General features: G+C 44.9%; 1 protein-coding gene across 9 annotated transcripts in view; it reads left to right on the top strand.

The window, feature by feature from the left end:
* RYR3 (ryanodine receptor 3) overlaps positions 1 to 17200 on the top strand; it is a 1450647-nt gene that overhangs the window by 1376855 nt on the left and 56592 nt on the right. For all 9 annotated transcript variants that reach the window (XM_069208992.1, XM_069208994.1, XM_069208991.1 and 6 more), the window contains 2 exons: positions 14969 to 15115; positions 15989 to 16123. In XM_069208992.1, the coding sequence (XP_069065093.1) occupies positions 14969 to 15115; positions 15989 to 16123 (282 nt within the window). The remainder of the gene's footprint in view (positions 1 to 14968; positions 15116 to 15988; positions 16124 to 17200) is intronic.

The raw sequence follows: 17200 nt of genomic DNA, 5'->3' as shown, positions 1-17200 counted from the left end.
TTTCAGGTTCATCGTTGGAGTCACTTTCAGTGTTGCTGGATGCTTCCTGCACATGCTTTGCCTGTTTTTTTGCTTTTTTTCTCTTCTGTCCCTTCTTTTTTTCTGAAATGTATTTCTTGTTTTTATTGTCAAAGTGGGGAACCATGAGCAAAGGTATATTTCTTTTGTTTTCACATACTTTTTCCAATTCAGCTAGCAGCAGTAGTTCTTCTTTTGACTATAGTTTGGATGGTTTGCTGCTTTCCAGAGCTGCAAGTCTAGCATCATTTTGCACTTTTGGATGTGCATGTCTTACATTTTTGTTCTGAATCTGAGGTCAAAGCAACTACAGAGGAATCGTAGCTCTCCTTTGTTTAGTCTACCTTTGCATTTTGCATAGTGGCATGCAATGTTGTGGAATTCGGCTTCCCTGTTACATTTTGAGCAATGCTTTTAGGTAGAACCATTTGTTGTTTGGAGACATGCTTTCTAAGTTCCTTGAAAGTTCCCATTATGTCTCCATATAAATCACAGTTGTATTTTTGCATTGTGATATTTCCAGTAAGTTACTTTTTTAGTGAAATCACTTTGCTTGTTATTGGGTTTATCATTGACCTCATAAACATCTTGCACTTTCTCAACTTTTAATGCAATAGTGTCATTCTTGGTTGATGAGGCTACAAATTCAATACTTTCACTGAGGTTTAAAGTTTTCTCATCTTCTAGTAGTACAGAGGGTTAACTGGGTGGCATGTGTGATTCAGTTCGTTGTTATCATTGTTCTATTAGATTTAGGTGTAGAACTGACAAACTCAGAAAGGAGGTTAATGCTTTGTAGAAAAGACAGCACCTCATTTCTCTATCTCAGAGTGGTTTTTAATGACCAGGAACTATCCCATCTAGAATTGCGATTTTTAGCTTCACCATTTCTCACTATCATGCTCACGGCCATGATAGAACCTTGTTTGGCCTATCTATATAGCCTTCTCCTCAGAGTGTATAGTGGTATAGAGATAGTTACCAGTGGGACCACTTGGAGGTAAAGACCACTACAACTGAGAAGAGGTTTAGAGAGTCATAGTTACTATCCCATTCAGTCATGCTTCATTGAATTTCTTCACTTTGACATTCAGAACACTGGGCAGAAATCACATCGGATTAACACCCGCCTTGGTCCTTGGCACCACCCACATGAGAACAACTGGACCACAAGGGGATCAGAGTACCTGTCCTTACTAATCCAGAGGAAGGCTATCCCCCTTTATTGTAATCCATGCATACTGAGGACGAAGGTGACTATCCAAGCAAAAGCACCTGACTTCATAGAGGAGGCTGGGCTCCAAGAGGCAAATGAGCCCTCAAGATTTTCAGAACAGCCAGGCCACAGGAACGCATGGCACCCGACCAGATCCATTGGACTTGGAGTGACCATATGCAGGGGCTTACAGGACAGCAGTCTGATCCCACTGTACCTTGACAAATAGGATTCTGATCACCTTTGGAGGGAACAGGGACTCTGAGGCTCGGGTTCTCGGAGCCAGAACTGGGCCTCAGGCAAGGGGCTGCAAAGGGGTTTCACAGAGCTCTGTCCCGTAGGCCAGACACTTCACACCAGCAAAGCAGAAGAGGCCATCTTAGGGCCCATGTGCCCCGTCCCGGGCCCTCTGCCATACCTCTTTCCTTCTTTGCTTTTTTTTCTGCCCACATCATATGCTTTTTGCCTCTTCTTGCTTATTTGCTTTGGCCTCTTTTGCTTGTTCCCTGTCCATTTCCAGTGCTTCTTATGTTTTCACTCCAAGTTCTTTGACTGCCCTAATCCAAGAGACTGCAGGCAAAAACAACTTCAAATCCATCCTGAGACTCTGCTGTCACGTGATCTGGAACACCGCGTGCACCAAGAATTTAATAATGAGACCTATTTATAAAAGCCTGGCCATCGTTAAAATTCATGCAATTGCCATTTGTCACAAGTAGCAAGGGTTCTGTCAGCCATGGATCTGAGCGGTTGGATGGCGGCCTTGAATCTGCAAGACATGTACTTTAATGTACCTGTCTGGCAGTCCTACCGACGTTGCCTGCACTTTAAGGTTGACCAGGAGCATTATCAGTTTGCATTTCTCCCCTTTGTCCATACCAGTGCCCCTCAAGTGCTTGCGAAAGTGATGTCAGTGGTTGCTGCCCACCTCCAGAGGTTCTGGGTAACAGTTTTCCACTACCTTAGTGAATGGCTGTTGAAGGCAGACTCACCCCAGAGTTGTAGACCCATGAATCCTTCACAAATACCTCAACATTCAGAGATTAGGGATACCTTTTTCCCTCAAGGACTTGATTAAGGGCTTAATTCAGTCAGTCCAGGGTGCAGACCACCTCCAGACAACAGCAAATGTTATGACATCATTGGGGTTCTCAATCAATCAGCCAAAGTCAAACCTGGGTCATGAGACTCCTGTATGCCTTACCACCTTTGCCTCTAATGCCCAGAGTCCTCAAGATCAGGAACGACCGGGCCCAAGTTATCCTGGTGGCCCTAAATTGGGGCAAATATGCAGAACTTCTCACCTTGCATGACTGCATTCTAAACAGGCTACTACTTCTAGAGGCTCTTCTGTCACAGCAGCAGGGTTCTCCAACTGAACCTGTGAAGTCTACACCTCCATGCATGGAGACTGAGCTGCAACAGTTGATATCATCTGATTTGGCAATGGACGTTGTAGATGCCATCCTGGCTGTCAGGCACTCTTCCACAAAGTCTGTTTGCCAGGCCTTGGGGCAAATTTTTGGCCTGGTGTGGAGTCTGCAAGACAAATTCCTTTAGAAGCCAAAATGTCAGTTGTTCTGTGGTTTGTTTTTGATCCAGCACATCCATGCAGTGGGCACTGTTAAAAAATATTTGTTGGCTCTTTCAGCCTTTCTATGTTTTCTGACCAACTGTCCGTGTTTAAAACACCTGTTCTGACTTAGGCCCCTATTTATACTTTTTTAGCACCGCATTTGCGTCGTTTTTTTGACGCAAAATTGGCGCAAACTTACAAAATACAAAATTGTATTTTGTAAGCTTGTGCCAATTTTGCGTCAAAAAATGACGCAATTGCGGTGCTAAAAAAGTATAAATATGGGCCTTAGTTTCTTACAGGCTTACCTCACGTTCCCTCCCAACCATTTGTGTTGCCACAGTGAGACCTTAATTTGGTCCAGCCATTGCACATGCGTATGGCTTTGAGCTTACGCACAGCAGCTCGCTGCATCTATTGACACCGAAGACTGTCTTTCTCAATGTGATGGCTTCAGCTCTTCAGGCAAGGTAGCTCCAGGATCTCTTAGTAAAACTGCCTTATATCACCTTTTTTCCAGATAAAATGGTGCGGAGGATTAGGGCTGCCTTCTTGCCGAAAGTTGTGACTCCTTTCCGCACTGGCCAATCTATCAAACTTCTAATGTTCTTTGCATAGCCTAACCTCTCAAAAGAGTGAAAGAGGAAGAGAGGCTCCATTGGTTGAACCCCAAAAATCTTTAAGCTTTTACATTAATTGTACCAAACAGCATTGAGTGGAACGATGTGTGGGGTTCTAATGGATGAAGAAAGGAAAGGCTGTGCAGAAAAGGACTCTGCTAAGGTGCATAGCCATCTGCATTAAGATCTGCGACACACTAACCAAAAAGCAACCTCTGGAAGGGATTAGAGTCCATTCCTCCAGGGCTAAGGCTGCTACCAATGCATTGGCAACCCAAGTGCCTGTCCTTGACATCTGCTAGGCTTCAATGTGGGTGTCAATGCACACCTTCAAAAAGCACTACTTTCTTGACAGACTGGTGGATACTCTAACTGCAGATTCTCTACTGCCCTCCCACTACACCATTCTGTGGAGTGACCTCTTTTTGCCATCTAAAAAGCCCCAAATTAGACATATGAACACTGGTACCACCAATTGCTTTATGCTCCGTGACTGGGGGCATGGGAAGAGTCAGTCAAGAAACTTGCATCAGCGCGCAAGGGTAGCACTCATATGCAACTCCACTCTGTCTCTTCTGGGGCGGAACAAAGCCAACGTTGAGCTGCACGTCACCACGCATGAAAATGCTATGAAAATGTCTGGCTCCAGACGGGCACAGAGAGAAAGGCAAGGAATCTGCGGTACCCACCAGAAAGAGTGTTACCAAAGGTAAGTAACTTGGTCATTTGCTTAGTTCGATAATTGGGTTCTGACCTTTACACCAAAATCTCAAACTCGGTTTCACTTCACTAATTGTGAAAAATATCCTGATTCCCCTACAAGCAATGCCGCCTCGGCATCTTTGTGCCTGGAGAAATAGGGGCGCACAACCCCCTTAGGATTTCTTTGTCATAGGTGGCATTTTAAGGCCACATATGGGCAACCCTAAAGAGCACTGCACTGTACAACCCCTTGGGGGCACTCTACCATACAACTCTACTGCTATCTTACAATATAGCATGCGGGGCATGTGTTGGAATCCTTCCACACATCGCTATGTTAATTTCAAAAGGAGAATTTAGAACAAAGTCTTTCCTGCCACATAACCTTAACCGTTTTACGTAGCAAACGTGAATAATATTTTTTTTAATGGAAGGTTTTCTTTGTATTTTGCTTTACACGTTCGGCTAAAGTAATTTCCTCAATTACTGTTAACGTGATTATATAATAACTTTGATGTCATATAATCGGTTTGCAGTCTTCATTTTGCCCACTGCCACCTTATCATGACGACAGCGGATTGCCAAAAAGCAGTCATTATTCCAGTTATAAATAAGAAGTTGGGCTATGAACCCAGTATTGTCAATGGAACCATCAAAGATACGTCTTCCAGCAACGAACGGTTGCCATAGATACACAGTTCTGTTAAAGAGCAGTTTCCTTTCACTCTTCATTTCATGTTTCAGTCCAATAATTGCGCCTTCCCAAAGCTTCAGTCGCCATCCATTCTGGCTGGTAATGAGCTGCTAGGCTAGTGCTTCTCTGTGCGGCCAGGTCTTTGGCTTTTCCAAGGCAAATAAAAAGACGTGAAGTGTGACGCACATCAAAGTAGGCACCTGGTCTACCTTTCAAGATCCTTGTCCACATGGATTACGAACCACCCACCAGAAGGTGTTTGTGATCCTCCCCAAATTGCCCCCAATTACCTTTCAGCCCAATCAGTGCAACCAAGTTTCTGTAATTGCTTAGCTTTCGTGATGAGTTATTATAAAACACGAAAAAGCTGGAAAATGATTCAACATGATACAAACTAGCACACAATAAATGCAAGCTGATCTCCCACGTAGTAAATATAATGATGCCCCTGGAGGCAGTGGCTAATTTCTGGGAACTAAATGCAGAGTAGAAGACATCTCAACGCTATGCAGTGTAAATCTCCTGAGCACCCGCTAATTGTCCTAATCACTTCCAAACCATTTCTCTTTTCTAATGAGCGCGCACACACAGACTCCTCTTGTCAAATTGGCATTGTATTCAAATTATAAAAACTATATGGTTTAGAAGGGCCTATACGCTTGTAGAGGAACGGAGGTCATTGTTATAAGGTTGACTTTTTTTCTCGGTTCTTCTCTCTGCTAAAGAAGGGCTTGTACGTAAACATATGTATATTGGTTTTGGGTCTCCAGATGACAACTGCTTCAGCTAAAGAAAATATACCTCTTGACCTTTAGCAGTGCCTTATTTAGCGAATTGTACAAGGGACTTGAGGACCAAACACCAACAATCCCAAAAGACCCATGTTGAATCACATCTCCAACACGGGCCAGATTTATCAAGTGTGTAGCAAGAGCAACGTAATCCCCAAATCAGATTTCCCAAGCAACACAAGGCCATCTTGCGTGACCTGCGTTGCTTGGTAAATCCGAAGTAATGCAAGGCTGCACAAATCACTGCCACGCGTTACTCTGCGGCAGGGAGGCATTCCATTGGTGGACCATGGGTGTTCCCATACACCCACCAATAGGTTTTGTCACAGTCTCAGACTTGCCAAAACTGGTAGATCTTGGAATGCATCAAAATGCTACCCCTTCTCAGGGGAGGTGCATTGAGGAGAAATATATTTATTTTATTTTTGTCGTTTCCTCTTTTTAAGTGTGCTGCATTCTGCAGAACACTTAGAACAAGTAAAACGCTTCAGAGGATTTTTTTGTGCAAGAAGGTGTCCCTGCCAATGAAGACACCCTTGCACTATGACACAAGGGTGCCTGTGTTAGCTCCAGGCAGCAGATTGTGTGGCAACACAGGCAGAGCCCAAAAATGCACCATATATTGGTAAATATTGTACACTCTTGACCTCTCCCTTGCATGCAGCGAGCTGAGTTGCGTCAACTATTGATAAATCTGGTCCTGTAAGTCTAAAATAACAAGTTTAAAGAACCAAAGAATGACATTCATAGCCACACAAATGATTGACTTTCCAAGGCCTCACAGCATGTGCTGCAACAAATCATCATAAGTTCACCCCAGCAACTTTGATCCAAATCACAAGAAAATGGCGAAAGAGTTTCTTTTTCAAGAATTCATATATAGGGAAAGGAGGGTCTTTCATCCATAGATTCAGGGTAAACAAGCATTGGGAAAGCAAATAGGTGTGGTGTGTTTCGTCTTGGTTCTTGTCCACATCTGTTGCTGGGGAAGCTGCCCTGCTCTCATCAGTCTGAAAAACACATTGGCTAAAGCAAACATATTTTTCAGCTCAGAAAACAGACATTGCCATAGTAGTCCCTGGCACATAAGGGAACCACTTTGTTATGAAAAGCAGAATACAGTCACACAGAGGGAAGTTAGCCATTGGCTGAATTAGGCTGACTGTATGCTGTAGAGGGCAGACAAATGATGGATGAAACAGCAACATACCAATGGTTGAAGAAGGCTAGCCAAAAAGCCCCTGTACGAAAGTAGCACCTTTCTGGCATACTTACCCCCTCTCACACCCCCTTGTCTGGTGCAAGTGTGTTTAGATTGTAGTACACTGGGGCCCTGCTAACCAGGACCCCAGTGTCAGTGCTCTCTCCCCTAAATTTAGTAGTAAGGTAACTTTACATACCACAATTGGCATACCGGTGCACCCATGTCAGTCCCTAGTATATGGTAGTTAGGTACCCAGGGCATTGGTATACCAGGGGTCCCCCATGGGCTGTAGCCTCTATTGTGCCACCCATGGGTGCCCATGTAAACTGTGACTGCAGGCCTGCCATTGCAGCCTGCATGAAATGGTGCATAAACCTTTTACTCCAGATATAAGGTTTGCTTTACGCCAGGGTCACAGTACTCTTACCCTGTATATCATCCCTAAGGTAGGCCCTTGAGCCGATGGACATAGTGCATGATTCTACGTGTGAGGACACCCCAGCATGAGTAAGTTGAGGAAGCCACCATAAGGTATGGAGTGGACACTGGTCAACACGAATGGCCATCTACACAATGGCTTCACCGAGCATAGGCATGTTTGGTATCAAATATGTTGGAATCATGCAGCCACACCAATTCCAGTGCTAGTAGCATGATACAATGTACTCTTGGGGTTCCCTAGGGGGATCACCTATGTATGCCTGGTCACCCATGCTGCTGCCGAGCCCTGACACCGTTCTGCCTTCCTGCGGCTGAGCCAAATTCAGGCAGGGAAAGGCAGAACAAAGGATTTCATGTAGCAGAGAGGTGTGACCACCTCTCCCTTAGAAATGGGTGTCTCTGGGCTGGGGGTGCTTCTGAGCGCCACCAGACTGCTTTGGAGGGCACATTTTGTGCTCTCCTTGCATAAACCCTTTTGCATCAGTTCAGGAACCCCTGGTTCCCACTCTGGTGGGAAACCACAAAAGGACAGGGAAGTGACCATGTCACTGTCCAGCCCCTCGCTGGAGCTGCTTGGCCGAAGCCCCTGTGCACCATGTCTGCTTGTCATTGCCAAGGCTTGGTGGCACTTCAGTCCAAAGACCTTCTAGCTCCAAGAAGCCTGGCCTCCCGCACTCTCCAGCTGCAAGAACGATGTCCTCTCTGCAACACCTGTGATGTGGGCATCCCTCGTTACTGTGCTGCTGAGGCCTCCCTGTGCCTACTCCCAGAGGGTCGTGCCCAGGGGGCTTGAGAATTCGTGCTGCCTCTCCTTCTGCTGAGGGCTGGCCCTGACGTACCTGCCAAAGCTGGGTCACCTGGACCTTGCTGGTCCTCACAAATCCTGCAAACTCTGTGCAGCACTTCTCTGCCTTTGCCAAGGCTTGTTGGTGATCCTGCTGACCACTGACCCCTCCACAATTTGACTGGCGTGGGACAGCTCGTGGTTGACTCCTGGGATCCTCCTGCATTGCCTGGACTCCACAGTTGCACTTCTTTATCCAGCATCCTACAGGAAGCATCACAGAGAAGGGTAGACATTGCCCTGCTACACCGTCTGGTCACCTCTGGGTGATCTGGACTGTGTCCCTTCCCTTCTTAGGTCCTCTTCCCCTGGAAACCATGCCTGGGTTCCATCGATCTTTTCCACGGGTCACGACAGCAGCTGGACTACCGAGATCTCGATTGACTTCAGCAGGAGGTTCCAACACGGTTTCACCCCCATGCACCTGGGCTCCCAGGTGTAGGTACTCCACTGCTCTGGGTATCCATGGGTGGGGGCACTATCCAACATCCCTTGTCCCAACGGGTTTCCTCAGGGTCCTCTTAGAAGGCTCCTAAAATCCAATAACTCCAACCGCAACTTCCCCATGTTAGGCTATGGACACTGACACTAGATTTCTACTCTGCACATGGGTGCCTGGGGAATACTCCCTACCTACCTTTGGGGTTTTAGTACTTCCCCAGCCCTAAGGCTCTTTCGTGGTAGTGTGGGTCAGGAGTGAGTTTGGCATTCCACTTTTTTAGTATATGGTTTGGCTTCCCCATAGGGGTATATGTTATTTTTTGCCTTTACCTAACTGTTTCTAAGTATATTTTTGTATGACCACATCTCTGGTTAGGAGATATACCAAGAGTGTGTTTTATAATAAACTTGGTATATTTTTCCGTAACACTGATGTGGTTCTTTCCTGTGTGTACTTCACTGACTGACCTGTTTGGTATTTGCAACTGCTTTACAACCTCCTGGATAAGCCTTAGATGCTCTCCACAGCCACTCATATGGGAGCTCTGGTTATCTAGAGCTGCCTGCACTTTCACTAAGGGTTGCCTGGACTCAGTACAGGGTGCCTCACCCACAGGCGTACATCATATACTGAGCCAGCCTCCTACAGCCTCTGTGATTCTCTTGTAGGGGATTTCCATTTGCAGTCATAACGCAGAATAGTCCTGCCCACGTGCAGGGACACCAGATCAGTTTTTCACAATATATCTTCTTAAGTGCAGAGTCGCTTAAGAGAGTAAAATATGATGCAGCCTACAGGAACAGGCTACAATGGCCCAATTCTTCATCTTGTACTCAAAGGGGCCAGGAGATTATATATGTATATAAGTCCATGTTGTTTTTGTAAAACAACATAAATGTCTCAAAAACCCTTTCGAGAGAGATGAAGTAATGTAAGGCAGTGTAGCCCCATAGGCTGCCATTATATGAGCTAAAATAGAGGCTGTGCCTTCAAGAACCCAGAGACCACCAATATCCCATCATGCTGAGCAGATGGCAGTTGCTCCATTTCTGTTTTCCTGCTGACACGACTCTGGAGCATTGAGCGCGGCCAAACGTTTGGCTTTCTTCTTCAAAATTCTCAACTGAATTTTGGTGACAGCTGTTTTACTCAACGACATTGGTCTCAAAGCTTTTTTCTGTCTTTTTCTGACAGGAATTTTGGGTCTGTTCACAGAAAATGCCCTCTCTTTTTGATAAATGCCCAGCCTGTGGGAGGAAGAAGGCCAAGACAGATCCTCACGAGGTATGTATTCTCTGCCTCCCAGAGAATCATATTCCTGCATCTTGCCATCACTGCAGGAATTTTTCAAAATGCACCCTGAAGGACAGAAAATATTCATCTTCATGGTACAGAGGAGCGATGAAAACAACAGACACAATCTGAAGGTGGCACCTCAGAGCAAGGAGAGGGTCAGACCTCTACCAGGGCTTAGTCATCTGTCTCTGGAGAGCATCCCAGGAAGAAAACGGCGGAAAAACGACATTGGTCCCGGTTGATGTTGAGAGGATCAGTGTAGAGAACACAACCTACCTGTTCGCCGTCTGCCCATGGTTTACCATTAAGGAAATGCCGCAGGTCGGCATCAAGGCATGGGGGGTTGACGTCACTAACATCACTGTCAACTTGCAGACCTCAGTCGACATTAAGGAGTCCGACCCCACCATGACTCTCACTGTCGAGGTCCAGATCGCCATCAAGGCTCCACAGAAGATCGACGTCGAGGTACATATTGATGTTGAGACGCTGATCTCTAGCTCTGCTGACAAGCAGATCGACATTGAGGCACAGAAGGTCAACGTCAAGGACCTTCTCAACATCCTCAAGGCTACAGGAGGCAAGAAGAAAGAGTAGGCACATCTACACTTCTCTATATTTGGAGTATTCAAGAACATATTCCCCTTCAAAAGGTATATACCTGGCTCTCCTCCGCCGGAGCCATCTCCTCAACCAGCGCATCCTCCACCACCTCCTCCCCCAGCACCAGTTGTTCCACCAAGGTCCACAAATCACTCTAGATTGTGCCATCATTCTAGGCACCACCATCCCAGCTCAAGGCGCTCTTCTCCATCTACCAGGCACTCTCGTCATCATTCAAGACGATATTGTCCAGACACACTATGGGTACATCACTCTTTACTACAGGCTGATACTCTCCAACACTTTCAGACTCCCTACCTCCACACATATCACCTGTGGATGATATTATCACTTTTCAGGAAGTATTGGTGAGGGGAGCTGCAAAACTTAATATTGCAATGCCGACTCTAACACAGTCGACATCAGTAATCTTTGAGACCCTATAACATAGGTCAGCATCAAGGCCTTTGCTACCACTAGTGCCAGATCTATTAGAACAAGCTATGGACCGCTTCTTAACGCCAGTCTCGGTCCAGCCAGCTCCATCCAGGCTTCAGAAAAAATACCACCCTCTGGCGCAGGATTCTGCCTTCCTACGTACAGACCCGACACCAGACTCTGTCATTGTAGTAGCAGCAAAGAAACATAATGCCACTACTCCCCCGTTAACAGTCCCCCTAATAAGAAAAGTCAGAGCTTAGACACAGTGGGTCACAAGTTTTGCAGTACAGCGGCAACCACAATGAAAGCGGCAAGCACTATCAACCTTTTAGGCAGGTATGGCAGGGCTCTATGGGACTATATGCAATAATTAGTTGACCATCTTCTACGAGACAAACAAGAAGACTTTGTGGAAGTCCTCAATGAGGGATTACTTGTTTCTAACCAAATAATTAGTGCTGCTGCAGATTCTTCACTGCTAGAAGCACATGAGTACTGCCACAATGTTGCTCTCCGGAGGCATTCTCTGGTACCACTTTATTCAGAAGCTTCACAGATGATGAGATGGCAAGAAAGATCCAGAGAACAGAGAAAATCTTTCTGTCCCTACCAATGAAAGTACTACTCTCAGAGGGTTCAAACCTCTCGGTGGGGGCGTCAACAAAGTGGTGAACAACAACAATGCCCTTAACACTAACACCAAAGAAAGCAGACCAGGGGTAGATCCAACCAGCAGGCTGCTGAAGGGGGGAAACTACCATCTGCATCAAAACCCTGAGTTATTATTTCCCCCTATTCTGATACCGACTCCAGTGAAGGGAAGCGTATCCTCTTACCTGGCAGAGTGGCAAAACATAACAAAAGATGCCTGGAATCTGAATATTGTTCAAAATGGCTATTGTTTTAGTTTCATCATCACTCTGTTGGAACCAATACCGAACTTACTAACGATGAATCGAGACCAGGTCCGTCATCCCAACCAGACTTCTCTTCAGATATTGGCCTGGCTTGTGAATTCTATGAATTTGCTGACCTAAACATTCCAACAGATTGTCGTGAAGTCCTTGCTAATGCTAGAGCCCAGACTACAAATAAAACATACAAATTCAAATCGAAAACATTCTGCATATGGTGTAAGGATTCAGATGTCCACCCTCGGGCATCTTCTTCAGAACAGATACTTCTGTATCTTTGGCAAAATCAGATCTTTTTCACTCATCCATCACGTTCACTTGGTAGCCATTTCTAGATTTCGCTGTACCGCTAATTCACCATCTTTATGGTCCTCCAGAATAGTAAAACAATTCCTACAGGGACTATTCAGATTGTTTCCTCCAACTAAAATCCCTCCTCCTCCTTGGCACCTCAATATTGTACTTTCACAAATGATGAAGCATCCCTTTGAGCCTGTACACATGGCAGATTTGAAATACATTTCCTGGAAGACAGCGCTTCTCCTAGCGCTTACTTCAGCAAAGAGGGCCAGTGACATTCAGGCATTCACAATCTCTCAGCCTTTTCTCCAATTTAAGCCTGACACGGTCATCCTTAGAACTAATCCTAAATTTATCCCCAAAGTTCCCTCAACTTTCATCTGAATGAACCAGTAGTATTGAAAACCTTCTTCCCAAATCCCCAAATTCCAACAGAAAGAGCGGTCCATTCCTTAGATATCAAGAGATGTCTCAAATTCTACATACAAAAATCTAGCAGCTTTTGCAAAGCTGATCAATTGTTTGTAGGCTATGGACTACTACAAAAGGGATATCCCGTTACCAAACAGTCTATAGCTTGGTGGATCACCACCACCATACAATTTTGTCACCAGCTAGCAGGAAAACCACTGACAGCCAACGTCAAAGCCCACTCCACCAGACCTGTCTTCAGCTCCACAGCTCTCTTCGCAGGGGTGCCTATATAGCAAATATGTAGCACGGCAACGTGGTCTAGCAGCCACATCTTCACTCAGCACTACTGCCTAAATGCAGCAGACAGGATGGACGCAGCAGCAGGACATGCAGTTCTACTGAATTTGTTTGCATAAGGTGAGACAGTTATTCTTTTCCCACCGTCCACTATTTATATATATATATATATATATATATATATATATATATATATATAGAGAGAGAGAGAGAGAGAGAGAGAGAGACTGATTCAAGCATGTGAATCTATGAACGATACCCCAATACTGGAGAAGAAAATAAGTTACTTACCTGTAATTGTGGTTCTCCAGTATTGGTATCTTTCATAGATTCACATGCGACCCACCCTCCTCCCCATAGGGGCTCACCTTATGTCTTATTCTTTTATACATAACTTGTGCTAGAAAATCAGATACTGGAGCCTCTGTGGTGAGGGCTCTAAAGGGTGCTCTCGCCTGATTGACTGGACTTTGGGTCATTTCTAATAACACAGATAAGTTATTTAAAGTGAATGTTTTTTTCAATTAACTTCAATGTAAAATGTCAACTTACTGCTTTCTATGTACCGTGGGACTCCCACTTCAACGACGGGGAATGATTCAAGCATGTGAGTCTATGAAAGATACCAATACTGGAGAACCACAGTTACAGGTAAGTAACTTATTTTCTTTTCTATTCTTCAGGTAAATATAGGAAAGATAGAAACTCGCCGTATGTTTATACACATTCTGAACTACAGCATTTTGGGCCTTATTATGACCCTGGAGGCTGGCGGTAAGCTGGTAGTAACACCGCCAACAGGCTGGCGGTGTTCCGCCAGTTATTATGACCGTGGCGCAATAGCCACGGCCATACCGCCGGCCCCTCCACTATTCCGCCAGGCGGAAGCCTGGCGGTCATAATCCCCAGGGCAGCGGTGCAAGCACTGATGCCCTGGGGATTATGAGTCCCCGACCGCCAGCCTGGTCACGGCAGTAAACACCGCCATGGAAAGGCTGGTGGTAAGGGGGACTTGGGGTGCCCCTGGGGCCCCTGCACTGCCCATGCACATGGCATGGGCAGTGCAGGGGCCCCCAGGCAGAGCCCCGTCATGCATTTCAGTGCCCGAATTTCGGGCAGTGAAATGCGCGACAGGTGCTAATGCACCCACTGCACATCAGCATTGCCGCCGGCCTATTACGAGCCGGCAGCAATGTTGATGTGACTTTTCTGCTGGTAACACTGTTACCGTCTTCTGGCCCAGTGGAAAAGTCGTAATAGAGAGCCAGAAATACCACCAGCACTGGCGGTATTCTGGTGCCTGCAGCCTCGAGTTTGTAATGAGGGCCTATATTTTTAAATCTGGCTTGTATTTAACTGATTCTAATACATTTCTGCACACACTTCCAATTGCTCTTTGGTGCATTTAGTTTTGCACTACAGATTCTAGTTTTACTCTTCATGTTAAAAAAACACGAACACCAATACCCATATTTATACTTTTTTAGTGCTGCATTAGCGCCGCTTTTTGAAGCAAAAGTGGCGCAAACTTACAAAATTCAATTGTATTTTGTAAGTTTGCGCCGCTTTTGCGTCAAAATGCGGCGCTAAAAAAGTATAAATATGGGCACAAGAATTTAAGTGGGTTGTGGGAAAGGTGATAGTATAACATCGTATTATAGCGAATGAAGTACCCCCTGACGTACATTACAAAGATATTGAAAGTCATCCCGGACTTCCATGGCCTTATAAAGGAACTTGGCCTTTGGCCTTATTCCTTTGTATGGTCATTGAACTCCTCAGCTACTTGCAATATCTTTATAATATATGTCAGGGAGTACTTTATCCCATTTATTATACATTTAAATTTCGGAAAATCTAAAGGTCTTGGGTCAGGCCAGAACTACAAAAATGTGACACTTACTGTCTCTTCGTCCCACTGGCTCTTTCCCGACAACTAAAAATGAAGCTGGATCACATCTAGAAACAAGCACAAATACCTAGCAGCACTTAGATGCCTTTTGGTTAAATTGCTAAACACACAAACATGCATACAAAGAGACTATTTCTGAGCATTGATATTACTAATGAATTGTATGCTGTGTAAATGACTAAATAAATTGCAGTGAAGTTCCGGCTTTCCCGTCTAACCTTGACTTCTTCTACTGTCCTGCAGTCCTTCCTGTACTTAGCCTGGTATACAACCATGTCTATCCTCGGCCATTACAACAACTTTTTCTTCGCTGCTCATCTGCTGGACATTGCCATGGGTTTCAAGACACTGAGGACCATCCTGTCCTCTGTGACTCACAATGGCAAACAGGTGAGGGTGTCTGGTCTTTACTCCTACTTTTAATTAAATGACATCTGAACTGTAAGCCCACATGAGTAGAAAGGATATTTGGCACTATCCTGCACACGACACAGCTCTAGGAATACATTGACCCAGGGCATGTTCTTGAAGTACTTTAAAGGGAATGTTTGCCTTTGCTGAACTAGCCCTTTTATGATAAATATATGATATGAAGGGAATGGTTATATAAAGTACATCTGTTATAATGGAGAGCATACCATGGCCTGCTGCACACTGAAGCACCATAGTTAGTTTAGCATGATTATGAGATTCTGCTTTTCTATCTGGTAACCAGCATCCCTGAATATTCCATCTGCAAAAAATGGCATGCAATCAAAGTGTAGAACTGCAGCTATTAATGTTGTGATTGGTCTATTACCTGACATAACTGGATATTTCTATATTGGTTGGAGTACTGACAAAAGTATGATGTCACTCTGAATTAACTTTTATAGTTTGTGGCAGTTTTCTAAAGTCATGATGGAGCTGGGGTGTAACAAAGGCCCCCACAGCCCCTGCAGAGCGTGGGGAAGGGGAGCTCCAGGGGGCTCCCTCAGCATAGCAACTGGCTTGAGTGAGTCCAGAGAGGGGCCACCTCCATGTTCTGTGCAGGAGGACCCCCTCCAGTTTGTTACGCCACTGTGATGGAGTAATTAATGTAATTAGAAACTGTGATTTTAATCACTGTGAGGCACTTGCAGTCATATATTTAGGTTAGAAAAATATTCAGAATTCCAAATCCAGCTTCAAAGACATAACTTACGTCAACTGATATGTCAATCACTGACACTGGACTGTCACTATGACAGTATTACTCTTGACTGATATATGTTTGTCTTTCAGTTGGCACTGACAGTAGGACTCTTGGCAGTCGTCGTGTACCTGTACACTGTTGTGGCCTTCAACTTCTTCCGCAAGTTCTACAACAAGAGTGAGGACGAAGACTCACCAGACATGAAATGCGATGACATGATGACGGTAGGAGAAGCAGCAGATTTAGAGATTTCAACACAAATAAATGAAAACATGTATATTGTGAATTATTAAACCGGACTAAAAAAACGAGGCAGTCCTACATATTGTGCTCCGCGACTAGGTCCAAGCAGAGTAGCTAGGATCTGTGATGCTGCCTTAGGTGACGCAATGCACAAACTAGATGGACCAGGTGATTCAGTTTTACTCTAAAATTCTGTGCATCATTGTACCCATACATGTGGCATAAATGCATCTGGCTGACCGCAAGTTTTAACCTAATTAGGAATTAAACCAGGTGTAACAGGTGTCCTTGTGAGATGTATGTGATCCCCTGTAACATAACCTATAAATCTTAGTTTCCTTGTAAGATGTGTATGTAATTCCCTGTAACATAAGCTATAAATCTTAGTTTCCTTGTGAGATATATGGAATCTCATGTAATATAATCTATAGGTGAAGACCAAGTTGATTGCTCCCTATTGTTGGTGCGAATAAACATGGCCAAGGCCTAAAAGCACCTACCTCATATAGTATAACACATAACCCCTGCATTAAAGATGTCATAAGCTAAATGACCTCCCATACGTAATATATCTGATAGACACTTCTGGCCGCATATTTCTTACATTTGAATTTTCCCAGGTATCAGACTGGATCCGGAAGTGTTTTCATAAGAATGCGCTGACATCAGTTCTTTTCTTTCTGCACCAGTTGGGGCTGGTCCAGAGAAGAGTTAACCCTCTCTCATGTTTTTGACAGGCTTTTTTCATTTTGTTGACTTCTTCTTGAGAAACAATTCCACTAGGACGTCTATGAGAAAGAAAGAGTTTAGACCAGGTGGTGCCTTACACAATGCCATGTCAGTTACAGATCCACACCTAGTGTGTCTATGCTGTCTTGAGTGCGACCACAAGTCCAAGTTGTGCTTGGACTGCAGGGCCATGGCACCTACGTTTTTGAGGGAGCGGTCCCTAAAGCTGCTAGCAGCTGGCAGGCAATTCCATGTTGCACGACTCCTTGGAGATCTCTACAGCTCTAGGAGCCCCAAGTCCTCTTCTTCCCACTCCGTCATCAGGAAAG

This window comes from Pleurodeles waltl, chromosome 9, assembly GCF_031143425.1.
Source record: "Pleurodeles waltl isolate 20211129_DDA chromosome 9, aPleWal1.hap1.20221129, whole genome shotgun sequence".
NCBI classification, from domain to species: Eukaryota; Metazoa; Chordata; class Amphibia; order Caudata; family Salamandridae; genus Pleurodeles; species Pleurodeles waltl.
Note: the sequence above shows the minus strand (reverse complement) of the source record. Positions and strands in the feature narration are given on the sequence as shown.